General features: G+C 36.0%; 1 protein-coding gene across 6 annotated transcripts in view; it reads right to left on the bottom strand.

Annotated features, from left to right (window-relative positions):
* Positions 1-27384, bottom strand: part of FBXL4 (F-box and leucine rich repeat protein 4) — a 62870-nt gene that overhangs the window by 23214 nt on the left and 12272 nt on the right. For all 6 annotated transcript variants that reach the window (XM_021545011.2, XM_021545020.2, XM_077782288.1 and 3 more), the window contains 3 exons: positions 22673-23018; positions 15761-16005; positions 7391-7604 (listed from right to left, as the gene is read on the bottom strand). In XM_021545011.2, the coding sequence (XP_021400686.1) occupies positions 7391-7604; positions 15761-16005; positions 22673-23018 (805 nt within the window). The remainder of the gene's footprint in view (positions 1-7390; positions 7605-15760; positions 16006-22672; positions 23019-27384) is intronic.

Raw genomic sequence — 27384 nt, 5'->3', positions numbered from 1 at the left:
AAAATGCGTTTTCAAATAGTTGATGTAGCAGTCTACCTTAAGCCAGTGAAATAGCATTTCATAGGTACCACACCAATAAAAGTTTTGGCATACTAGAACTACTTATAGTAAAAAACCCAACCAACCAAACAAGAAGTCCTCAAAAGAAACCAATTCTATCAATCTGAGTACTACTATGGCTATAAACATTTGTAATTACAAACACCCCCCAGACAAATGTAAAATACAAACTTGTAAAGACTGTCAAAAGTAATTAAAAATCTACCAAAATTCACAATATTTATTTTTTCCTCCTTTTGGCATTATACAGCACTAAAAGAAAGCCAAAAATAACTGTTTGGGTGAGGGGATTTTCTAGGCACAGCCTGTGAAAGAACTAAGTCAGAAATTACTCGGCATCTGCTATTCTACCACAAGTAAAAACCTCATTGGATGCAAAGCCAGAATTCTCTAAACTTCTATTGAACCATGCTTTTTAGAAGGTACAACAGGGAAAACCAATATTGCCCACAAGTAAAAAAAAAGGTCAAGCTCATAAATTTCAAGGTATCATACCTCTGCATCTAAAAACCTACAAACATGCTGCAGTAGTCACCAAAAGCTTTTTTTTTTTTTTTTACAGAAAGAGAATGTATTACGTTAATAATGCAGAAAACCAAATGTAGGGTAATGGTGAAATACAATTTTCATCTAAATCTGTTGCAACAAAGAAATTGTACAATATGATTCCAGGATGATTTTCCCTCTCATTCCCCCCCACACCCAGAGTATTTCAAGGCATCAAAGGCATCAAGATAATTTCAGTTCCGTACTTCTTGGTCTATGATACTTCAAAACAAATATGATAAAGATATGAGGTACTGTGAGAGGTTTATAGAGATGAGATGCATGCTAATAAACACATGAGAGTCAGTGGTTTAACCAGATTTAAAAATCTACAAAATTTTAGATACTTATAAAATACTAGACTTTGTTTTCAGAAAAAGTTTTCATACTCGTTGGTTGCCCAGAAAGCACTCATTTTCAAACTGCTTCTAAAATTTTGAGTTCTGAGGATGAAGACCTATTCTCAGTAGCTTGTTTTTAACCCAAAAAACCCACATCAGGGGACAGTACACAAACATTCAATAACACACAGAATACATAATACACTGTTTCTTGAAACTCTGCTTGGATCTAGAGGTCTACAGAGGTATTCAAGTTGCTCACCTTCTATTCGTCTATTTCTCACTATATGTTAATTTTCATGTAAATAAAATGTTACAGATGTCAGGGAATTGTTAAATCAGAACTAAATGGTGGCCAAATTTGTTTAATGCTTAAGTTCTTCAGTTCTCCAAACTATTTAATGAGGAAACAAAGAGAAGACGTCACCTTCACAATGTAGTTTTTGTGGCCTTTTGGAAGAACAAGATGCCCATGTAGTCCCAGAGAGAGAGATATCTCCTGCAAGTATCCAATAACTTTGTGCCCAGATTATACCTCTTAAACAACCTTACACAATCCTTTCCTCAAATTTTCCAGATGAAAAAAGGTGAAACTTTGTAACAAACTGAACTTTCTCCAACTTAGAAAAGCGTGTTGTGTTATGGTATGTACAGTATTCAAGTCCTTACACACACCCCTATGTAAAGTATCCTATATAGTATCAGTCAGAGAACCTCAGTCTTCTTTGTATCTATCCTCATACCACAGCTATGAAATGAGTAAGTTGCTACTACACAATTTTTATTGATAGAAGAAGTGTAGCATACAGAAACCTTGCAACTGACCACAGTCAGAGATCAGGAACACAAAGCTCCCAGGTTAAGTTCCCAAATAGCATCATCAGCAGTAAGAGAATCACAGAGGACCTAAGCATGGGAAGGAACTTCTTGAAACTTTTGCTCAGACCACCTGGTTCCAGCTCAGCTGGCACCTCCAAACTGACTGAAAAATGCTCACAAGAGATGTAGGACCCGTCTACAACAGATGTAGTTAGTTTCCAGGATAAGGCCCCTACCCTGTCCTTAAATACCACAATCACAAGGGTTATGAGTAATGCCCTCTGACATTAATGCAGTCAATTTTCTTTTATAGATTCCAAATAAACATGGCAGCAAATAATTTTCCTCCACACTAGAAGCTAGCATTAGACCAGGAATTCTATTCTCCTCCAAGTATCCATCAGCTATCACCTTGGAAGATACAACATGGAAAGAAACGTGATGAAAAGGGATACAAGTGAAATGCATTCGTTAAAAAATTTGCTGTCCATAGCCCCCTAATGCACGTGGTTAATAGGACCATTTCTGAGATAAAATTTTTGAGACAGTGATAAATCTTCTGTCTTCAAAACTTTATGACATGTTTTAAAACACTAAATGAACACTCGTAGCATGACATAAGAGAAGAACGAGGTGGAATGAGTCTTATTAACGAATGCAGGTGTAGCCTTTCAGAAGTCAGAACAACTTGGCTCTTCAGAAACAGACCCAGTATAATTTGCAAGCTGGGATTCAGAATATACAGGGGCACCTTTTTGTTCTCTACAGCTACTTGGCAGTGCCAGGGGCACAGCAGGGACTAAGACACAGCAACACAGCAATTACTGAATTAATTCAATGAAAGTAATCGTCTCTGCAGTTAATTAAATTACTGTATTTTGATTTTTCTTTATTTGGTCAAATTATGTCCTCCCTTATGTCTGCAAATCTGTTTTACACCTTCATTCTTCCCCCTCACTTCACATTACAGGCTCAAACAACCAAATTCCATGCTGTGAGCCTGACAAGAAATCAAAAAGCACCATCAAGGCCCTGCATCGCACGATTGTCACTGACTCAACTTGATTCCAAGAATCCACATTCCAGCTACAGCCTTTCACCTTTTTTTTTCCCACTATTTGCTTGCAACTCCTCATCCTAAAGATTCATACCCAAGCCAATGGAACTTTGCCCAAACTGAAAATTCTTTAAACAATAGCTCTCAAACATATGATGTGACCTACAATAGGTTATTTCTGAAAACAGTGTAGAACATTTTTAGGCCAGCATTAACTGCTGGATTTCTCATGGTATAAAAAGTAAGAGTTATTACATTTACTGCTATGATTCTTCTGCTTCTTTGTGGTATCCAAGATTTCCAGTGTCCTCTTTTGCAGCTGCCCAAGTTCCAAATTTGCTTTTGGTCAAAATTACCAGAGATAACATCTATAAATACAACACTTGCTTTAAAATGCATGAAAAACAAAGTCCTGTGTCTATTGTAATTAGATTTTAATTTAGTTTGTTTTATAGCTCAAATATAATTGCAATACAAACTTATTAGAAAGATTTCAGAACTTCATGCAATATGAAATATATAATCTTACATTAAAATGTACAGCCATCAGTAAGAAGACTGACAAGTTCTCCCACTGCAATTGTCGCTTTGGTTTCTTTAAAATACATTTTTGGCTGCATTATTCATATGGATTAAATACCTTACAATAAGGATTAAATTAAGGTAATATTCATGCTCATGTGCATTGCTGTGTACAGTAATACTTCCAGAGTTCATTGTACTCTTCAAATGTATCAAGGCCAACAAGTGCTTAAGTTATGCTGTGAATACACTCTCAACCAATAAACATTAAGGAGTTATGTGTCAGTAAATATCAAAACCAGCAGCAAAAAAATCCCACAAGTATAACAGCGGTATTGAGCACAAAGAAATTACATTTATGAAAGGCTGAGATCAGTTTCTCAAAGCAAGATATAAATTATTCAAGCATATACATAAACAAACAACCTTTAAGAATCCTTATTAATGAACTTATAGCACTGAAAAAATGAACCACATTTGGTGGGGAGGAGGTCCATACAGTGTCATAAAGTGTCCATACAGGACACTTTTTTCAGTAACTGAAAAGTTACGAAAGTCACTGGACTTTCCTTCTAACAGAAAGGTTGAAATAATTCAAAGGCATTGGAAGCTTCAATTCAGATGTCAGAAAACAATTCTCTACACACAACCTCACAACATGTCAAGGAAGTAGCACTACATACAGCTTTAAGGATCAGCAGGATTAAGACCAAAGACTACAACATTCTCCAGATGGCACGGAAATCTTTCAAAGTAGCAGTGCACCAAGCAGCAAAACACCACCTTGCCCATTCCACTAAAAACATACATTTAAAAACTGGATAACAGAAACAATGGCAATATTTTTAAATAGAAAAATTATTCAAAGAAAATAGCTAAATTACAAAGAAACTGTAATTACAATTGCTCAGCCAACATTATTAATTTTAGTGAATTTCCATTGTCCTCAAAATCTATGCACCTAAAAAAATCATTAATCATAGTCAATTTTTTGGCAGAATGTTTCCTTAGAATTTATCTATTAGTGTCACAGTAATCATATATATGGAAAAAGTACAACAAATACTTTAAATTTAGATGCTGAAAGAACTTTTTTCCTCTTTTTTAGTATTAAAAGGCAAAAAATTAAAGGGAAATGCTACAGCAGGATCCAGACTGCAAGAAAATCCTGTATCTGGGCAGGTAGTTGGGAGTGTATATGGAAGAAATGCCATGTCTTTTATTAAAATATTATTTCTGTAGTTTTTATTAAGCATAATAATGCAACACCAGAAACAGCATCATTGCATACTAACAAAGAGGACAGAGAATCTTCATCTCTTCCTGTGTCATTTAATCATATGTCCAAATCCACAACCAAAGGAAACAATTGTACTATTTACCCAGATGTGCTCTAACACATAAAAATTTTGTGGTTGATTTTGCTTATTGCTTGGTTTAGGAAAAAAAGCAAGCCCCTGAATTATTTAGAAAAACAGTCTAAATGAAATGAATAGATTTTTCTTTTGCTTTCTTCTTGGATTATAAGACAGCAGTTTAACAGAACACCTTATCAGTTCTGTTCTTCTCACCTTCTTATTTTCTCATAATAAACATATACTTGTTATCAGTTTGCATTTTTTTCTTAGTGGATTCACAGCCTCAGAATCTTTTCACTGAACAGATCCAGTTGGCAACAATGCCACAAACACAACGCCATGTTTTTGGTTAATCATTAGCATTGTTCCTCTGTTTGCTCCTCAGAAGCTCCAACAGTGAAGACAGCAGTAGAAATTCCACAAAAATCAAGAATACTAACAGCTTTTTGAAAGGTTTTGGAAAAGTCTCAATCACTTGACAACATGCTTGATCAATCTATCCTTTTTTGCATATAGCCACCACTTACTAACAAGCATTTCTGTACCAGCTGAAAAGTACGGCAGGAACGGCAGCCTATTTTATACAGATAACCAAAGATTTGCACTAAGAGAAGCTCAAGTTGAAAAAGACAATGTCGTTTCTACAAATCTGTGACTTTTGTAGTTCCAATGCTCTTATTCAAATCCTATGCCACATCTTCATTTTGTCCCTTTTATTTTTTGACTTGTGATGCACAATGTATATTTTTAAGTGGCTTCATATTAACAAGTAACACCCAAGCATCATCTCAAATTTACCTATTTAAATTTTCAGAAATTTCTCTGCCACTGTTTATTAGGAACAGTGCCTTTTGTTCATACATACATATAAAATGGAAGCATAATCTTAAGTAAACTTGACTATGAATGAATGTTCTTGTCAGCTACAAGCAGAGGCATGTCCATACCATGAAAGGGAGAAGTGAATCTTCACAATGTAAGGACTTCAAAGTCAGGAAATATTTACCACCTACTTCAATCTAATTTCAAGCTCTGCTCAGCAAAGCGATAGCAGAGGAGTGACAGTTACCAATCACTTCAGAGTACATTTCATCTGCTGCATTATTACAAGCATGAAGTCTCAAACTTCAGAAGTTACCTGAGTAGAACTGAGAAGATTCTGATCAATCAACAGTAAAAAAATAATAAAATTATACAATCACTACCTCTGATATAACAATCTTTCCTGGATATAAAATAGCTTTGTGAATTAGAGCCAATAGTCAAAATGAAATGAAGAGATTTACGCAAGATTAACAGAAAGACTAGTGCTGTAGAAACAGAACAGATACATCCAAGGCACCAATACAGCTCTATTCAAAAAATGCAGGGCTCACCACTTTTCTTTTTGGTTTGAAGAAAATAGTAATTGCTTCAATACAGAGAGCAGCTACCACAAAGTAACAAGTTACTGAGGGCCACTGGCTTCATGATGACTACACATCCCACAGTAAGCACCACTCACACTAGGTAGATCACTCTCTAATCTACCTGCCTTGTTACCCACTCCATTACAGACACCTAGCTGGAACTTGGGCACAAACAAAGTTAGGATTCACCAAATAAAGGACAACAAGACCCAACTAACTCTAACACGTTTGTCAGGTGTGAACTGCTTATGAATGCAATATTGTAGTCTTAACTTCAGATGTTAACTTGCACATCTAGTTGACAGAACCTACTGTTCCAGCTTCATTCCCTTCATGACACTACAGATAAACAGCTCACATAATCCAGTGTCACAGCCTGACTTCTGTGCACCAAAAGCTCAAACACAAGTAACACACACAACCAAACCCTTTTAAAAATGTTTAATCTAGAATTAGAAGCTAGGAAAAAAAATTTGCAGAGACATGGGTTTGCCCCCATTTTGACACAGCTTTTGCAACACAAAAGTAGGACAGCTTCCAGGTAAACCATGGTAGCAAGGTTGTAACACATGAGTAATGTAGCTACTGAGAGGGAATGGAATTCTTATTCAAACTGCTGAGTTTATCAGGATACACCATTTGTAAAATGGTAGCAAACTACAACAGAATTCTCAGCCATAGCACACAAACCCATTCCATCTTAAAGAAGAAATGTGTTGCAGCAAGCAGTAACAACTCTGATTTGGGCAGTCAAGTAACTGTGTAAAGAAGTAATTTTTAGACTGTAAATGAGAAGTTTTATGAAAAACTTGTGTTCTGTGTCTCAAGTATTGCTAGCATACAAAGACTGTAGGAATCTAGAAATTAGCAAATAATTTGAAAAGAGAGCATGTTGAGAATTAAAGAAAATCATGAAACAGGATAATTTTATAATTATATTTGCCAATAGTTTGTCTAGAGTACACTTCAAAATACAAGAAAAGCTTTACATTTGTAATTTTACCACACTGCTTAAAACAGCTAGTGAAAAGTCACCAACCTACCATGAAAGCTAAAACATTAAACCTAGCATGAAAGTTAAAAGGCCAAAAGCTATTTTGAAAATAAAAAGAACATCCTAAGGTTTTTGAAACTGCCTTTGGACTTTCCAAGTTTAGCTCTGAACTGACACTCAAAATACTAAATTACTTCTTCATTATTGAAAAAAAATAAAACCCCAAACCAACTTTATCAAGATCAAAAATATTTACTGCAAAGGCTGAAAATAGCTGTTCCTACCTCCACTTTCGTTCTGTAGAGAATGAGACGCTTTAGACTACCCACTTTAGCTATGTGGTTGAAAGCCTGGGGTGGTATTTTATCACATGATGAGAGATTTAATTCCTGAAGATTTGGACACATTTCAGTGATGACCTCCAAGCATGTTTCATTAAGGAAATGGCCACAAGACAACTCAAGACGTACTAGTTCAGAGCCACAGACTTTCAGGAACCTGTAAAAGAAGCCCACATATTAAGTGAAAATTTAACATACTTTCAGGTCAGAATCTGAATACTGTCAAAACCGTAACCATGTAAACATGAGATAATTTCTTTCAAAAAAGAAAAGGCAATAGTTTTGACAATTCTGCTTTGGTTTAGGAAGCTAATTACATGCTTTGTTATTAATGCTAACTCTAAGACAATGGAGCAAAGTAATGCAGTGATCATGTTTGAAATGTTTTAAAACAGCCGAAAGCCAATTTTGACAATGGCCTGTAAGTTTACATCAATAATTTCGTATTTATCTCAGAAAAATCTGAAAATATAAAAATTAGGTTAAACAAATACTTTTAAATGAATGATCTATTTAGAATTGTTTTAGACTTTTAGAAAGGAAAAAAATCTCATTCTTTTCATTAACTAGTCAGAATCAACACTTGCTAGCTGTTCTAGGACAGAAAATCCTGAGGAATATTTGACTTTAATTGGAATTATAAAAAATTAATATATCATTTGAAAACAGACCCAAAATGTAGAAACTTTGATGGTCTCTACGTTTTGCTTTCCCGTCAGAGATCTCATGTCAGAATCTCAAACTCTTTTATCTCTAATCTGAGCTTTAACCAAAACCACATAAACTTAGTCCCTTTTCATTTCAAAGATAACCTTCAAACCATAAATTAACCACTAGGCTTGTAAGCTTAATATTTAATAGGAAAAAAAAAAGCCCACACAATTGCCATGCTTATGTTGTATTTTGATAGTTCCTCCAGTAGAAAAACTAGTGTCCTAAACTACAGGTTGTAATGAGTTTCCCATGTTATTTCCTAGAATAATGGACCTATTTGTGAAAGACCAATAATTAGTTTCTCTTAATAAATATTCTGATCTGCTCTCTTACCAGTTCTATCCTACAAAAACATTCACACAGACAAAGCAGCTTCAGCGACTTCCACCCCGAAGTATTATTTCTTGGGTTTAACTGATATAATAAAAATGCCAGACAGACACAAAGCTCCTGCTTGCACAAAAACTCCTATTGCTACAAGAAAAGTGTTATTAGCCTTCCCAAGCATTTGTTCATGTTGAAGCTTAGTATGAAATTGCTGCTGCTCTTAGAAGACGACACATTCAGGGAGGCATTCCTCAAAAAGCCCAAGACTTGAAATCCATCTTTCAAGATCCAAGTTTCAAGCTACCTCCTTTCCTTATTTTTTCATTACTTACTCAAGTCATACTTGCCATTCATTATCACCTTTCTTTATGCCTTTCACCTTGCATATTACATGGCCTTAGTGTGATTATGTAAATCCTATATAACACAGAGGGAAAAGGAGAGTCCAGGGTGGCATCTCCATCCCTGGATGTTTCCAAGAATCACCTGAAACCTTGACTGACCTGATCTAGCGTTGGGGACACTGGTACTTCAAGTGGGAGCTTGGAGTAGACGACCTTCAGAGGTCCCTAACATCCAACATTTCTATGAGCCTAAGCAAACAGAAACAAAGAGAGGGTCTGAGACATGAAAGGGGAGACATAAGCCCCAGAGCCATAGGAACTCTGCCATGTGAGGTCTTCAAGTCTACTCCTCCACTGTTTTTTTTCTAACTCTGCAGTCTCTATTTAGACTTTATTTTAGCTTTTAAAGTCAGAGTTTAATAAAACACTAAGCAGCTTCTATACTGGATACAGTGAATTAACAGACTGATAAGCCTTCCTTGGGGAATGTCAGAGCTGAAATGACACAACAATTCACAACAATTAACATCAGGTATTTAAACATTTAAGTGCTATTTTAGACTAGCAATAGAGTTCAACACAATTATGGAGAAATGCAGGATGGAAATCCCCCAGAAATCAGAGCAGAGATATATGGATACACTGCTGATTACCAATTAGCCAATTCCTCTATTTAATGAGTGCTTTGACAATACATTCACACAGCTTCTTTCATCAACAAATTATCAGGTTTGTTTGAATGATGGTATTTTCCATAAAACTTTTGTCAGTCACCACTTATTATACCTCCAGCTTTTAATTTGTTAACAAATAAATATTTTATGAATTACTCCATTACAATAATGGATGTTAGTTTAACTGCCATATAATTTAACAGGGCTTGGCTGTTATAAATGTTAGTAGAGATCAATGCTTTTCTCTTTCTAGGACTATTAAAAGTTAACATTACCAGGTCAGGGAAACACTCAGTTAACCCCCTAGACATGGAGAAGAACTCCAGGCTCACCAGCTGGAAGAGTTATTATCCTCATAATATTTTATTTAAACTCATTACACTTGACACACAGACAGAGACCAAACACAGAGACAGCAACAAGCACTGCCCTTCATGGGTTTGCTGCCTTGCTGGAAAAGGTTATTTAGGAGACATGAAACAGAAACAAAATGGGGATAAGGAACATGCAGCAGCAGGGTACAAGAATGAGTGGACATTCATATAGGAATGAGAGGAACAGGGACAGGAGGAATCTGAGGAAGTCAACAACCAGCACAGGGCAGAGAACACTGGGCAGAAGTGCAGAAGTGCACAGTTCTATGGGGACACCTTGATCTTTGTTTGAATTAAACAGACTGCTCAGGATAAAGGTTTTTGCTGCTGTCTTTCCACACAGATCTCCATGCAAAGCCATACGGCAAGGTAGAATACAAATTCTCATGCTTTCGAAACAAATGTGGCATGGTCTTCATACTTCTGAGACTTAACAGTCTCAGAGTGACTGGCTTGATTTAGCTAATCTGAAAAAAAAAACAACACCCAAAAAAGCACCTTCTACCCAAATCAAAATTTCTTCACATACTTTTCCTTTAATCACTGAGGATTGACTGGTTCCTGCTCTCAGTCTCTCCTCTGTTCTGCAGTCATCCATCCCTTTAGTTTTTATTATCAATATTTTATATACACCATTTCTGAAGTGATTTCTCTTCATCCCTTCATGTTTGCTATAAAATATGACTGAGCAACCTGGGATAATGTGAGCATGCACATTTCTTTTACTAGACAGTGTATTGGGCATTTCCCTTGAAGTTTATCCTCACTCTAGACAGCAGTATTTCAGGCCTTTTAGTTGTTCAGTCTTGTTTCTTTCTAGTTTTTGGAGGGGGGAGGTGGGCCCTGTTTTGTTGTTTGTTTTTTTTGTTTGTTTGTTTTTCCCCAGGGGGGAGGGGATTGTTGTTTTTCATAAAAAAAGGAAACCCACTTGCCATCACCTTCTGCCTACTCTCAAGAACTGCTGCTTATTTTCAACCCCTCCAGCTTTTTAGAAGTAAGGTCTAGTGAAGTTTTCCTGAAATATCAAATATATCTATTAGCAGGCAGGATGGTATTTGCTCATGGTTAAACCCATCATAAGGGTCACTTAGCCCACTAACAATTCCAATCTTGTAATTTATGTGTATATCATAAGCATATCTCACAATCCAAAATTAAAATCCAAGGAACAAGAAAGAGTACTCTTCACATCAGAATGTAAGACCTCCCAAAGGAAATTCTCAAAATACCCTTAGACATGTGCTTATGCAAGTACTGAACACATCACATTTCTTCCAATGATTTCTGGCAGATCTAGAACCTATAATTCACTCTTAGCTTAATGATCCTCACTTACTCTATATTCCCCAGTTCAAAATTACTGAAAATTCCATAAGAAGTAGGGATCACAGTCCTGTACTCTTTCATCTACTCATCCTCCCAAAATATAATTAGCTACTGTTTTATATTCCTTTAGTGCAATTAACACAACAGTTTTCTATTATGCTGATTTTACCAAATCCTTTTTCAATTAAAATCTTCACTACTGATTTTATACTCATTGACATATATTTGAATTTGGTATCCAAGAGAGAGGGTGGAAAAGGTAAGCAACTTCCATTTGTGAACAACACTGGGTCGGACAGAATTTTTTTCTTTAGCACTTCCCCTTTTGGTGTTACCTTAAATTAGCATCCATGTTAGGGATGTTACCTCTGTTACTTGACAGATACAATATTGCCCCATTTGCCAGGCCTTCCTTGGTCTAAGCCTCCTAGAATCATTATTTCATAAAAACAACCATTTATGTCTGCTTCAAGCCAGCTACATGCTCCTTCCAGCTACTCAGGTCTCCTGTTTCCAGAGCCTGCCACCAGACAAGCAAAATGTCAAAACCTACCTCATTTCACCTCCAAGATCTTGAGAGCCCCTCTTTCTTACTTAGTTCTATCTATATGATTACTTGCACAAACTCACAGAGGACTTTCTGCCTTACAATTACAGCATTGCTTTTAATAAAATGGTTTGTAGAATTCTATTTTAATATCCTTCTTAAAGACCCGTTCATGCATTTTTAAATTTACAGTGATGCATTTCCTTTCAAGAATGTCAAGTTACAAGACAGCAGCAGCATTTCGAACAGGTAATTGTAACAAAGTATTAAGGCTGGTAAGAGTGGAGAACAACTGGGTACACAGAGGTGTAGGAGAAAGAAAAAGAACAAATGGCATCACAAGGGCTAGAACAGAGTCAGATCAGCAGGACACTGACATCCTTGAACACTTGTGCAGGTAGTTTCCCAGGGCACACTGATCAGGAGATGAAGGATAGGAGCAGTGCAGGATGGTGAGACCACATGCCAGACAAATTGATTTGGACACACATCTTGGTTCTCTTGGCACATGCAATAATGCATGCTTAAGAGTGAGACTTTGTAAGGTAATTTGGTTTTAAAATTAAGTCACTTTCCCTTCCTCTAGCTATTCTAATTGATAAAATATTATTTTCTATTCTAGCATGTATTATACTTCCTTTTTGGTAAGTAAATCCTAAAACATGGCATGTAAGTAAGTAGAATATCAAGTACCTGATCTTGTGCTTTTCTCAACATAGATTAAACTATATCAAGAAAAACATGCAAAACAAACATTATAACTTACTCTCAGCCAACCCTCCCTAGTTTTACTAAAAACCTCTGGAAATTAAAGCAAGAGACAGACCTGATTGTTAAATTGAGAATCCCTGTAAAGTAACACAGTACTCCATTTTCTATGACTACTTGGTGCGTATTTCAGTAATTTCTCTTACCCTCCTACTAGCTTGACTTCTAGCAAAGCCTCACCAAATTAAATATTTTCAAACCACTCTTCTACTAAAGGCAATGAAAGCCTTCAATTGTCAACAGCAACAAAACTGTTAAAGAAATATTCTGGTATGTGCTTGCCATGCAAATACTGCATCACTAACCTGAAAATAAAACACTATTATTTCATTTTCACAGTGTAAAACATCAGATATAAATAAAAACCCCAATTCCTCAGATATTTAGAGTTTAAACAAGTTTATGACGTTATGAGTGATCCAAGGAAATCTGCATGCAGAACTCCGTTTTTAAACTGTCATTGTCCTTGAGCTGTTTAAACCTCAGAGCGTTTATTCAGAATCTCAATATTTACTACTCCTCCAATCAACTCCACTCACTCTTCCTATATAGATCCTACCCAACCCCCATACTGATATTCCCCCCAGCATGAAGAGATTCACCAGGCTTCTAAAGCCAAGAGAAATGCAGAGCTGCTTATGTAATGCTTGCTGTGAATTCTTTGCTTATTCTCTGTCATTCTGCATTTCAGACTCCTGAGACTGCTCAGATACTCCTTTCACTTTTTTTGCACACATTTAGTTCAATCTAATATAAAGTTTAGTTAATTTATATTATATGATGAAATGAAAAATTTATTATAGTAATTTTTAGCCCTAAGGAGTAAATGTTATCAATAAGTTAAAATACCTTCAGCTTTGCCTCAGGATGTTCATATGCCTGAAGCATTCTGTCTTCTCATGATAATACAGTGTTTGCTCTAGTCACATTCCCTAAAATTACTTTTAACTTCTTTTCACTCTAATACATTTTTGAAGAAAATATGTATTTCCAATCATTTCTTAGTATTCAATCATGTCATGCATATATAAACATTTTAAAATGACAAATTTATACAAGCTACTACTTTTAAGACTGTCATAAGAAACAACAGATAAAAACACTTTTGAAAGATATTTTCCAAAATAAGGTTTAGCAAGACTAGCATTTAAACATATCCTGACTAGTAGAAATCCTAACTTAAACTGTACAACTGTAAGAATTAAACCAACTGTGACAGTTTTGAATTCAACACTGCCAACTGTAACTCAAAATGCTGAGAAAAGTGCAAATATATATGTGTCCTGGTTTTGGACAAAAGGAAAAATGGGGAAAAGCAAGTCTTATTCTAATGAGTCTCCTCTATTAGTAGATACTTTCATAGCAAATGAGCAGCAAATCTTCCTCTCCTGGAGGCCAGCACATTTGACAAACATGCTGATGAAGACTGTAGAAAGAAAAACTTGTGTTGGGGATTTTACTAGAAAAGATTTCTACAGAATAAATGGTTGCAAAATTATTTCTGTAATAGAAAAAAGTTTAAAACCAGACCTAGTTACAGTGGAGAATTTTTATTTCAGAAGTGAAAATGATAATCACAGTTTAGACATGCAAATTATTTAGCTTATAACTTTGCTTTTAAAATTTGCAATTGAACTGCATCTCTCATTCCCAGAATGCAGCCATCTCTTCCAAGAAACACTTTTTCCTAAAACTAAGATAATTTCAGAATTGCAACAATGTCAAAGTTTCTTTTCCTATTTGTTACAAATAAATATAATCTTTTACAAGAAATAGAAAAGGAAAATGTTCGCTCACAGATTATTAATATACAAATAATGAACAGCTGTTATTTAAAAACACTGTATACACATACATGTTACTAGTAATTCAACACTGAAGAAAAAAATTAGTAATAATAATTTTCAACTAAGTGGAAGTCAGAAATGTCAGAATTGAAAAATTTATAAGTCTCTGAATCTGGTAATTTCTTCTAAGACAATAAAGATTTTTTGCCGTATTGTATATTAAAAAAAAACAACATGGAAATGAAAAAATGTTGCCACAAAGATTCACATATGTTAAGTTTTCAAAAGACAGACTTAATACCTAAGCATCAGAAAGCAGGCACTTCATGATTTTCAAGTTGAATTCTCAATTAAAACTTGCATATTCATCTTCTGCATAAAGTATCTAACATGAAATCCAAATTTAGGAGAAATTTTCATACCCAGTTCAAATACTAGCCGATGCTATTTTCTTCCCCTACCAATAAGCACAAAAAGACATAGGATTCTTGCATTATACTGGAGGGTCTAGAAAAACAGAAGAGACATTCTCATCTTGACAAAGAATTTCTTCAAAATATTTTACTTCCTCAGGTAAGGAATTTAGGCATGAAAGGAAAGAAAATGTCTGCATACTTGAGTTAACCTTTTTATTCAGAAAACAAATGAGACTTAAGAAAACTTTTTCATATATATTAAACGTTTCTGTTTCTTATCAGTCAATTTCTGCTTTCAACTGCCATTGTGATTACCCCTTAGTTGAAGCAACAACTTTTGCTAAAGTTAAATGCATTAATAGAAGCTGTTTAACTAATGCAAATGAGCAAAGAAGCAAGAAATGATATCTTGAGAAAGCAGAGAACATGGCTGTTATACAGAGAAGAATCCCTGCAAATTTGCTATTTTAATGAGCTACACCACAGTCATATTTTCAGCTCATTGGAATATGCACATGCAACCCCCCTGTTTTCCAACAGGGCTAATGTTTTAAATCATTTTTATGAAAATATTTGCATTTACATTGGACTCCAGTGATTACTTGGCTCATACCATGTGAGCATGCAATCAGTTTATTACTGCAGCCATTCTAATACAGTCCTACTGATGACTCATCTGTACAAAGAACAACCACAAACATTTTCCTTGCGAGATGGATTTTTGATAGCTCAGTTCTAGCAGAGTGTTTTAGAAGCCCAGAAGAAAGCAAAACACTGCTCCCCCTGGAAAAAGCCTTTCAGTCACAAGCAGCTTGGAACATGCAGACTCTACAGACTGCTATGGACTTCTGCTGCTATATTTAGTAATTCCTATTGTTTTAGCTGTTTCTTTTTGCTACATCGTAACAATCACACCCTTTATAGAAAATCCAATATATTTTTTGCCTTTTAATAAAGTTGCAAATACTTAGTGACACTACCATGCAGCAGCTCTGCAAACAGCTTGTCAAAATATGTCTGTACATTTAACACTGACCTGCTAAATCCAGAAACAGAGATGGCTCCCCTGTTTCCAGTCCAAGATAAATTCAGCCACTGGATGAGCGTGCAGCGAGACTGTAGATACTCCAGGGATGTGTCATTAATCCTTGCCCAGTAAGGTTGTAAACTGAGATGAATGTACTGTAGAGGGTCACAGCAATGTTGATACAGTAGCTTACAAGTTTGTGCTAGTCTACACAGGTCTGGTACTGTAAGGTGACTCAAAATCAACTGGATGAGCTATATTAAAAACAGGAAAAAAGTCACAGATGGTCATATAGCACTTAAAACATTAAGGGAAAACTGCAAAGGAATAAGAAAACGTATTCTAAAGTCAAGAAAAGTAAAACCTTTTACTTAAAAGTAACTTCTCAAATAAATTGATTAACTATTAAATAGAACTGCGCCGCCTTCTCAGTTTGATAACATGCTAAACAAGAAAGGAAAAGGAAGATCAGCATATGAAAGTGACAGGAAGCTTTCGAACCAAAAGATTCTTTACCCATGCTAATTTAAACAGTGATATATATGTAAACACTATGTTTATCTATTTCCTTTCGCTACGCCTGCTCTTTCATTTGTGTGCTCTTTCATTTAACAGAACACAGAACTGGAATCCTCCTTTTCTGTACTTGAGTTTTAAGATGGGAGATATTTGCAAAGTACCTGGAAAAATTATAGATACCATGTCCCAGTTTCCCCACACCCTAAATCAATTTCATATTTATTCCTCTTTTCCCTGCTTTAAAAATCAGTGTTTTGTCTTCTGTCTTGTATCCTCTCCTCTGGACCGTGCAACCAGGTAAAAAATTCAACATAATCAGGTCTCCTTTTACAATCTCTTCCTTACTGTAATACTTTGAGAGCATTTTTCTTCTACACCAGAGTCAAATCGGAAAGGCAAAACCCCTTTTGAACTGTATCAGCTGAATCATCTCATCTTCAGAATAATCACCAGCCTTTCTGACTAGCATCACTGTTACAGTTTTTGTAATAACTTATGTCACACTCAGAAATTAAGACATATCCTTCCTCTCCCATCACACTCTGTTTTCCTTTCCAAGGAATGATCAACACACACACAGACATAAATACTCTCTTTAGGAAATAAAAACACCCAACAAAATAAAGAAATCTCTTTTAGCTTAGGAACTGAGAGAAAATGCACTTGAAAAATAAAATCTAAAAAATAATGTTTACTTTACCAGAGGTGTCTCTAGCAGATGTAAGCACCTGCACTCAAGTTATATAACTTAAATTGACTGTTTTCAAGAAGAGTGGGAGACAATAACTCACTGTAATGAATCAGTATTAAATTTAAAAAACTACAAGTCACAAATCAACTCTAACGGAAAAGAATCCTGTGGTCCTTTCAAAATACCAACATGTTTCATTTTAATGTCTTAGAAGGATTCATAAGACAAATCTGCCAAAAATCAGAATAAAATCCATGACGTAAAATGAAAATGGAGCTTTTTGTGAGATCCAAACAGATTGTACTTCCAATGCATCGCTTTATTATGCAGCTACTTTCCACCTCCCCTCCTCCCCCCCTCATTTTTGGAACAACAAAACAATTCAACTTCCTGCAAAATGGAAAATGTTACTTCCTACTCAGCTCCAGATTTAGTATTTAAATTTCCAACAAGATCTACATATCTTAAAACATTTTAGTTTAACTCCAAAGCAAAAATACAGTGTTTGATATACTCCAGTTTCTTTCATACTTGGTTTCAAGCCCTTCATCTTCTTGTTTGTCATTTCCCCTAAAAACAGCCCAGGCTATTGTCTCTGCAGGTGTCTGTAACTCTGATGCAGAGGAGCAGCACAGACATTTCAATGTAACAGTGCATATACATATACATACACACACACACACATATATATATATACACACACACATATATATGTGAATATATTAAAAAAATATATGCACATATAATAACTGCAGTTACATTATATATATAATAGATAATCAGCAAAGTTTGCACCCAACTGGCATTTAGGAACCTGTTGACATTTAGAAACCTAAAATATCCACAATAACTAGGAGCTAACAAAGACATAATACCAAGTTAATATCTTGATTTTTGCAAAGTCAGCTAAATATCTATTTTATTAATGCATTTCCCCTCAGATTTTTCTCCCACGGTTTCTCTACTAAGCTTTCGAGAGCTGAAAACTCAGCAGAGGCTGCACAGTTAGCAGAATTTATGTCTACAATTAATGTGACACAATGTCTGATAAAAGCAAAGTAATACAAATCTAATTAAATGAGAAAAAAGTTATTTTGTAACTTCTGAGCAACAGAGAATGGTGAATGAAACTATAAATGACTGAACAATGTCCATTTACACTAACTGATGACTTCAATGAGTATTTTGTAAGAAACAGGATGTCTTCCCACACCTGAGATGAAATTGCCCATGTCCCAATCAAAAAAATTTGGTTTTTACTGAAATTGTGCTATTTCATAATATATAGAATGAAAACATACAATGAAATGTCACTCCTATCATATTATACTCCTACATTATAAAGTGCTTTTTCCTAGCTTTTGATTAAACAAAAATAACAGATTCAAAACATACAGGCTAATAACCATTAATCACCATTAGCCTGGAGTCTGGTGTCCATCAGGAACACACTTTTTGTGTCTGTGTACCCTAGCATAAAGTACAATTTGATATCATAATGAGTATGTGACATGATGTGCTGTACTGTGATATGCTGTGTTTGTGGTGATTCCAAGAATGCTACAGAACTGAGTATCTGCTTTGAAAACTAATTTAATAATCTAGTTTCTCACAAACAACAGTTTTTACTGTGATTTTATGAAACATTATGACAATTATTATTATCTCACTCTTTCCTATTAATTAATCAGCAAAAACAAAGTTTATCAGAAAACACAAAAGAAAGACAAAAACAAAATAGAATTTATACAACACACGCTTTTTTTTTTTTTCTGCCTATGACAGACTACAAGAATACTTCCTCTCCCATTTCCAGGGCAAACATGGCATATGTGGCTTTAAGCCAGGCATATTTTTTGAACTACCAAATAAAAAAATAAAATCTAAAAAAACAAAAACAAAAAAAGGCTTCTCACCCACTACAAAGTTTGCCTATAAGCCCAGACAGAATTTCCACTCCTCAGTACAAGGGGCAAAACTTTACCAATGGTGTAGTTTCTAATAATACTGAACCAGAAGTTTCTCCGGCTTTTTAAGCCTTTTTTTGAAAAACAGCAAGCAACAACCATTACTACTTATACTTTCTATGGCTAGAGCACAATAACACACAACTTGGTTTTGTCAGAAAAGAATGTCTGGATGCTGGTCAAACCTACAATACTCATACTTTCTACAGATTTTCTTTTTCAGCTCTTATACATGAAGATGAAATGGTTTTCCAGTTAAAAAAATATATTAGCCTATGCAAACCCCTCATTCAGAAACAGGCAAATGAACAACTTGCAATTTTTTGATTCTTGCAGCTAGAACTGCTACAGTTTAGAATCTATTTAATTAGAACTGACACTAAAACATGCTCAGGTAAAGGACAAAGGATAAGTGCACAAAGAGGCAAAGAGAGAAGGCAAGAAGACGGTATTCTAGGGCTTTTGACATTTCTCAGTAGAGTTTAAGAAAACACACATCCCTGTTTCCACAACAGTACGACCTGCACCAGCAAATGCATACACATTTAATAGTACATGTGAACACCAGCAGACATGAACAGCTCATAAAGCTTGTAGGCAGCTTTTGGAAAAATCAGCTTCAAGGAATGACAAAGATATCATTTTTATCTTTCTACACCAGAATTTTTACAAAAAATATACTTTGGACTGGAGCATGCAGAGTCTTCTGAATCTCCTCTCTGGAGAAAAATAACATGGGTTTTTAGTAGCCAGCACATCTTGGTGAGTCTCAAAGTGCACAACATGGATGCTGCAGCAGGTATTCCTCAGCTCTCCCCAAAGTTTTGAATTTGGTCAGGCCTTCAGGCCTCAACTATTCCTGCAAAGCCAACTAAGACTAAGGCATTACTCCTTCCACTTTACAAGCAGCACAAGCTGGTCAATGAACTGGGAAGGAAGACAATGATATAAAGTCTCTCCTGTAAAATTCTTCCTCAGTTTTAAGGTAATTCTGGAGAAGAGATCATAGATAGTACAAGTACTTAACACCTAGTAAGTGCTGGTTAACACCATCCAAGGTTAGGGAATGAAAATTCTTTCACTAAGATCATCCAAAAATTTACAGTTTCTTCTACGGAAGACTGTGCCTTGGGAAGCTGAGTACTTTTACTTTTCTCTTTTTTAGACAGGAGCAATCCTAAAATGTCTTTGGAGTTCACACTGCAGCAAACCATTCCTAATGTCATTTTGAGGAACAACATGAAAAGATAGTCTATGGAAGTTTCAGAAATTCAACAAAGGCTAAAAAAAAAAAAAAAAAAAGGTTGGAGGAACTGCTGCCTACTTAGCAAAACCCACTCACCTAGTATATTTTGTGAATTACAGAGGATAGTATGAAAAAAATTCCAACAGCTCAAATAAGGAACAGGCATGTTTATGAAAACTTAGGACAGTTACATTGACAATCAATATACGCCTACAGAAAAGGTACAATTTTTCATGTAATACATCAATCAAAACCGGAAGAAGTCAACAATTGCCTTACTTCACCCACAGTTTGAACACTTCCCCTAAAAAGCTGATATTTGTCAGTCTTAAATACAGCATGTAGAGTACTGCTTCCATATCCAATGTGATAAAAAACTGTCACACCACCAAGTACAAGATTTTTGTTGTTCCGATGCCCAACCCTTCCAGCTGGACTAGAAAGTAGGAAACTGGGATTTCTGCTGCCACAAGACCAGTACAGAAATAGTCTTTTATAGTTTTCTGACGAATACTCCTCCCATATTTTCAGTTTCTTTAAACCAAAGCAGAAGAAAAAAAAATATTCTTGGTATTGACAGATCATATAAATTTATTTATGAAACCGAACATGTTAAAAGATGGATAAAAAAAGAAAGCTGGTAGACAAAAAGGAGAACAGAAAAACACAATACAGTACATGGAGACAGAAGTTCATAGGAGTAACAAGACTACACAAATACTTCCTAAATTAAAATTTTAATATGTGTTATCAACCATTTATGGTTTGATTCAATGACCTTTGAGGTATTTTGCAACCTTCACGACCCTATGATCGTGTGGAACAGAAAAGAGATTAATCAATCTCTCTGATATTCTAGTACATTACAAATCAATTTATCCAGCCTTTCCAAACAAGAAAAATTCCTACATTTAAATGAAGTTTTATCTACAATTAATTTCCTTGAATTACTAAAACCAGCATGTTTTCAAACTTTCAAACAATTATGTGAAGCACTTTCTTTACTTCAGTACTGCCATGCGAGCATCAATAGCATATTAAACATCATGAGTACTTGGGGGTGGGGGAAGCCAAACAAACAAGCTAACTCATGATACAGTTAGTTTGCTTATTTATTATTCCATTGCATCAACAACAAAAAGAACCTCAAACCAAACTCAAGAGGTTTGGTTTCAAGAGAACTTTCAAGAGAAGACAGTAAGAGTCTCTTCCCTTTTCTTTCCCTCTTTATAAGCACAAGAGTTGCTTCATTCTCTTCCTTTCTCTTTCCTCTTTACAAGCAAACTTCTGCAGGCTACTAGGGCACATGGTCACCCAAGCACAGCCTTCATGTGTCAAACTGAGGTACTTAGAGTCAAAAGATGTGGTAAGACCAAAATACTATCTGATTAGATGAGGCATTTCTGCAAGCACCCCCCAGCCCATGGCAGCACACCTCACGTTCCCTTTCAAAAGCGAGTCTGGATCAAGCCACAAGCACTCTGAGCATTTGCTGAGTTGCCACACTGAATGAACACTTGCTGCCTCTGCCAGACGGCAGCACACTGAAGAGCAGGAATAATCTTGTCTCTGCCCAAGTCCAAAGGTCTGACCAGCAAGTAAAGGCTCATTTCCACAATGTGCCAACAGTTTATTTTAGGAGAGGTGAAGATAACTGTTTCATCTCTCAATTCTTACTCCAGTCAGGGTACCAGCCTTCCTAAACATTTGTATCCCACTGAGAACTGCCTGACCTGCACATGGTATTCAGCTATCACACTCCACAATTTCATTATATTGGAAATTAGAGGAAAGAAAATACTCATCTACAGACTCTGAGCACACATGCAACCATCATGCTGCCATCATGCTGGGGATCTGGAAGGAGTTTCTTCACAACTGTCTTCTGTACTAATGACAGAATAAAAAGTAGCAAGCATAAAAAAGAAGAGAGTGTGCTGAAGTCCAGCTAGAAGATATTTTACCTGCACCACAATTCAAAACTTAGCTGTATGGAAAAAGCTCATCTAATAATAATATAAAAATATTATGGCACTTTCAAGAACAAAGCTCTGTAAGTTTTGTAAGAGAGAAAACAGGAAACCAAACTTTTAGCCTACTGCAAACTCTTTCAACTTCTAGATGCTGACTGAATCTTTTAATATCTCTTCTGTATATTTCCTTTGTCAAGCATGACAGCTAAAAACCTTCCAGAAAACTGCTAAAAGCTTTTAAGTTCAAGAGCTGGAAATTCAAGGCTAGAATAACTGGTGTAAAAACTGTGTGTGAATGCACAGATTCTTGAGAAGAGTGTAATAACTATGCAAATACCTAACATCCACCCATGGAAGCAGACAGACTTACAGAATTCAGGCATACCTATACAGTAAATGCAAGAAATTCACAAGGAATGCAAGAACTGGGTAAAAGCAACAATCCTGACCAACCAATACTCTGTAAAGCACCTTTGCACCCTTAATGATCACAACAATGATAAAACGTAAATGTGCTTTTCTTACCTCATAAGGCAGTTTATCAAAATATCCATTAGTTGGCCATTCCCTGAGGGTAACAATGCTGAAATGTTTATTAAGGGTGTCCATTCCACAGGCAAATTTTTCTTCATCCTCATCATCATCTATATCATTCATATCAATCATTGAAGTCTTAAGTGAAAGCACAGGCCTCTCTTTCACACCATGTAGTACCACTGCATCCAATTCAGTGTAGTAGTCCAGGAGAGAGCTGTTCACTTCCAGTCGGATTAAGTTTGTGGGAAAGTTTATCTGTTTGATACAAGGTGTGAACTGCCGAGCCTGAGGACCATGCACCTTTGTAGGTGCCTCAGACCAAAGTATTTCCCATCTGTGAAAAAAACAAAGAAAAAAACAACACATACATACAGTAAAGGAATTAAAATCAAATTTACTAAAGCAATTCCTGATCACAGTAAGAGGGCAACACCATCTGTCAGAAGTATTTAACAAGTAATAAAAAAGGCTGAAAAGATGATTTATGATACTTATGCCTTCCCTAGATTTGATAAATATCCTATGGATGAATTTAACAGGACACACTAATCCATGACCTTAGCATATTTTCTCCACTGAATAACAAAACGAGCTCATAGTCACTTGTATTAGTGTTATCTGTGCCCAGGTTTTTTAACAGCTCACAGATAAGGTAATTGAAACAAATGGATTGATGATGTCTTCACAATGATGGCATGTTAGTGTAAGTACACAAGGAACAGTCTTGCCACATAACCCAAAGAGAGACAGCTGACCTCTTATTTCCTACAAAACAAAAGGGAAAAAACCCCACTCCTCAGACTCTTTAATATCAAGCCTGCCCAAATTACAGTATTACAAATTACTAAAAAAACCCCAAATTTTACTTTTCTTTATCTGCCTAGGCAAGCAAAATGTTCCTTTTATGAGTAATTCAGTGACAAATTGGCAAAGAAAGTAGGAACTTCAAGTCATTTTTGAAAGGCTCCTTTGTAAAAGATGCCAGAATTTCCAAACTGCTGAACTGAAAAGCCTTTCTCCTCTTTGGTCCAGTGACAGACAGAAGTTCAAGGCATGTACAGAACTACATACATATATCCTTACTTTCACACACAGACCCCAGATCTCCACTAAGTGACAGGGAAACCTGCTGCCAACTGAGTAATCTAGAGGAATCAAGTCTTACATTCCTCAGATCTTCAGCACTCCCAAACTTGCCTAAAGGCCTGAAAACAGAAACAATCTTTTATAGCTGCAAAGGTCCTCACTTAGTGACTGGAGATCCTTCAGCCACTTTTCCTCCTTTTTTCCATGCTTTTCCTCCCTCAAGTCTAGTTAATTCCTAAAGAAGAAAGCCTCGAGCAATTACTACTGCTACTCCCTTTGACAACATGCTTGCCTCGATACTAATCCAGACACTTCCAGATGTACACCATCTATTTCTGATCACCCTAGTCCCAGCTTCAAGGATTTCTCTCAGACTTCTTGTCCTGCCACATGAATCTCAGAAGCACTCTATCTACTCCCCAGCACTTCAGCATCTTGGCCTTCGCTACTAGACATCACTACTTTGAACTTAAAAAAGAAACAAATTATTTAACTTTTCCCATCGTAACAGAAAGCAAAAGAAATGTAGGGATTTTCATTTAAACACTGCACACAGCATAAGTAAGGTTTAGAAATTTGGTATTTGCTAGTAAGAAAATCAAGAAAATTAATCCATATTGACCATAACTTCCATTTCACAATGAACATTTTCAGGTATGCACAGATATCTTTTCCTATTCTACATCATGCTGCTCTCCAAGTTCCTTATAGTAGACTAGGAGACTTGCAGAACTCATGTCTCAAGGGAAAAAAACCCCAAAAACATCATGAACTAAAAACAAACATACATGAGTATTGAGCATATGGCACATCAGTGTACTAACATAGGAGAATGGACAGCTCTACCCTAAAATTAACAGTTTTCATAAGAGAGACATGGTATTAAGAAAAGATTTCATTAATTTACAAAATGAGTGTCTACTCATGGCAAAGTAACAGCCGTAGTCTCACTGTCATATCCTCTCACATAGGTCGATTTTCTAAGCAAATACTTAGTGCTGGCACAGCACATGACCTTCCTTGAACACATCCAGATCACCATCTGACATTTTGCTTAGACACTTCCGTGTACCCACTCAAAGTACCCTTAGGGAAACTCAAAGGCTATTTTTTCACTAATCTAACACACATTGGACCATCAACTTTTAGCAGAATGTGTCTGTTATTGACTTCTCCTTTTGGACCCTGGAGAGAGGATTATCTAGCAGCAGCAGAGCTCTTGAAAAAAATAATGTATCTGAAAATCTGGGCTCATCAATTGCAGTGCAATAACCAGCTCCAGCAGGCAGTAGCCAGTTTCCAATCTTTGTAATAAACTAGAGAAAATGGAAGACACGTAGCATGACTTAACAATCTTATGAAGCTCCCCATTGCATACCAAATGCTGATGAACAGCCAAACCAGTGACAGTTTTCCACAGTCCTTGTTGTACTGTTTACTTTTCATCAACAGCCCACCAATCTAACTGCAAAGAAGTTAGCTCTTGGTTTATCTGGAAAAAATCAAGTCTATCAGGTTGATTTGATGATGTTCTCTGCCTTGGTGGCACCACAAACAAGAGCAGGCAATAGCAATTGCTCTGAGTAATTGCTGGTAAATCCTTCCCAAGCTCTTAACGTATTAATACAATTGGAAGTGATCTCTTCCTCTAGGATCACCACTGTGACACTTAAAGAGGCTGCAGGTAATTGGAATGGGAGTGAAGAATTCACATCAGTATCAAAAAAGTCTAAATTTCCAAGAGGCTTCAGAAAGAATTTCATTCTTCTGTTCTGGAACATTCTTTTGTTATGGTAATCCACCTAAAAATCTTTCATAAGAAAGGCATTTTTACAGTCAGTCCTGGTTTGAGGCTATATATCAAAATCAGTTTCCCTAAGAAGGTTGCCTGCATCTGTTTCAAGCTTACAATGTTCAATAAGCTATTTAACCCAAAACAACGAGAAACTGAATCCCAATAAATACCTTTAAAGAAGTCAAAGGACTTCTGCCTGTCCCACACCTCCAATTAATTAAGTAGCTCTCAAAAAATCAAGTCGAATCAAATGAATTCAGGTAGTACATTGTTTGTCCTCCAGTCTTGTAGATATATAGTAACAGCTGATCAAAGACATCACACTGAGAATGCTTTGATAAGAATGTTTCATCACCAATGTGCTAGAAAGCCTAAGTCTTTCCAGCAACGAGTGCCAGGCAAAGCCTGAATAAAAGTCAGCAACATCTGTATTATTTTCTCAAGTGATTGAAGAAAAGGACATTAAGTGAGTTTCTCAATTCAGCCAGTCAGTCACAGACTCAGTTTTCCCATTAAATTTCTCTCTGCCCTATGAAGATAGACAGGAACTCAATTTTCTCTGATACGAAAGGCTCCATACACCTAGGTGGTAAAAAAAAAAAAAGATCCTTCTTCCTTTACCATAAAGAAAAATACAGTCTGGTGATTTCTAGGCTGAGAATCATACTTGGAAGGTCTGTGTCAAATGACAGCACATATTTAAAACTTGCCCAATTTTTTGTTGACCTAATGTTATTAGAAAGGTTTTTAATGGTTAAGATGATGTCTCAGCAGACACGGTTACTTCTGAAGAAATATATGTAATAAGAGAGAATCTTTGAAAAGGGGGCTTCTAGGAAAAGTAATCAGATTTCTCTCCAGCAATACAAGATTAAACTTTGCTTGCAATTGCTGAGGTTTCTTGTATTGTCAAATAGGGATAGGTGTAGAAAGTAATCCAATAAATGCCTTGCCTCAAGAAACTAATAGCTGAGTTAAAAGCCAATAGAAGTGAGAGTTCCAGATAGACCACCAAGGAGAACATAAGGCATGTCAGAGAATACAACCACACCTTTGATGAAAATGCAACATGTGCAACAATTACAATCCCATGCTGCTCTTAGCCAATTGACTGCACAGCAGAAATCTGTAGATTACCTAGAGAAAACATCTCCTGCCTGCAACATGCCAGGGATGCTCCAGCACACTGTTCAAACCAACCTGCAAAGTGTACCCCTGACCTCAGCTGTGAGCTCATAAACACAAAAGGCAGGGAAGACTGGGAAGATCACGAGCACAATTTAAGAATCATTCAGATTAAGCTGATAAGCAGAGTTCAAAGCAGTCCACTTATTATGAGAAAATACGAAGCAAATTTTCATTTCTACCAAAAGTTCAATTCTGAAATACCAAAGACAGCAGACAGGACTCCAAGAATGCTCAGGACATTTAAAACAGCAAAAGGTACTTCAAGTAACTGCTCTATCTATGAGCTTTTTAGGAGCATCTCAAAAATTACTGTATTCCACAAACCCAGAATTCATTTTTCTGTGACAGGCATCGAAACAAGAAAAAGCTGGTTGCCTCAAGATGTCAAAACAAGTTTTAAGTAAGGATGCAAATGTCTAGAACTTGTGTGTTACACATAGGTGAGATACAGGCCTGAAGGTTCCTTATCACACTCTAAATGTGTTGATGGTATCAGAAGTGTTTTGGGTGTTTTTCATCTGAGATTCTCAGGGAATAAAAGGTAGAGTGAAAGAACCATCTGAATGCCACTCTCTACACATAAGAGCTCATGATATTTTACATTCGGTACACTCTGCCTTTATGGTTGCAC

The sequence above is a fragment of the Lonchura striata genome, chromosome 3 (genome assembly GCF_046129695.1).
Source record: "Lonchura striata isolate bLonStr1 chromosome 3, bLonStr1.mat, whole genome shotgun sequence".
Lineage (NCBI taxonomy): Eukaryota > Metazoa > Chordata > Aves > Passeriformes > Estrildidae > Lonchura > Lonchura striata.
The sequence above is the reverse complement of the archived record's forward strand: the minus strand, read 5'-3'. Positions and strand labels throughout refer to the sequence as shown.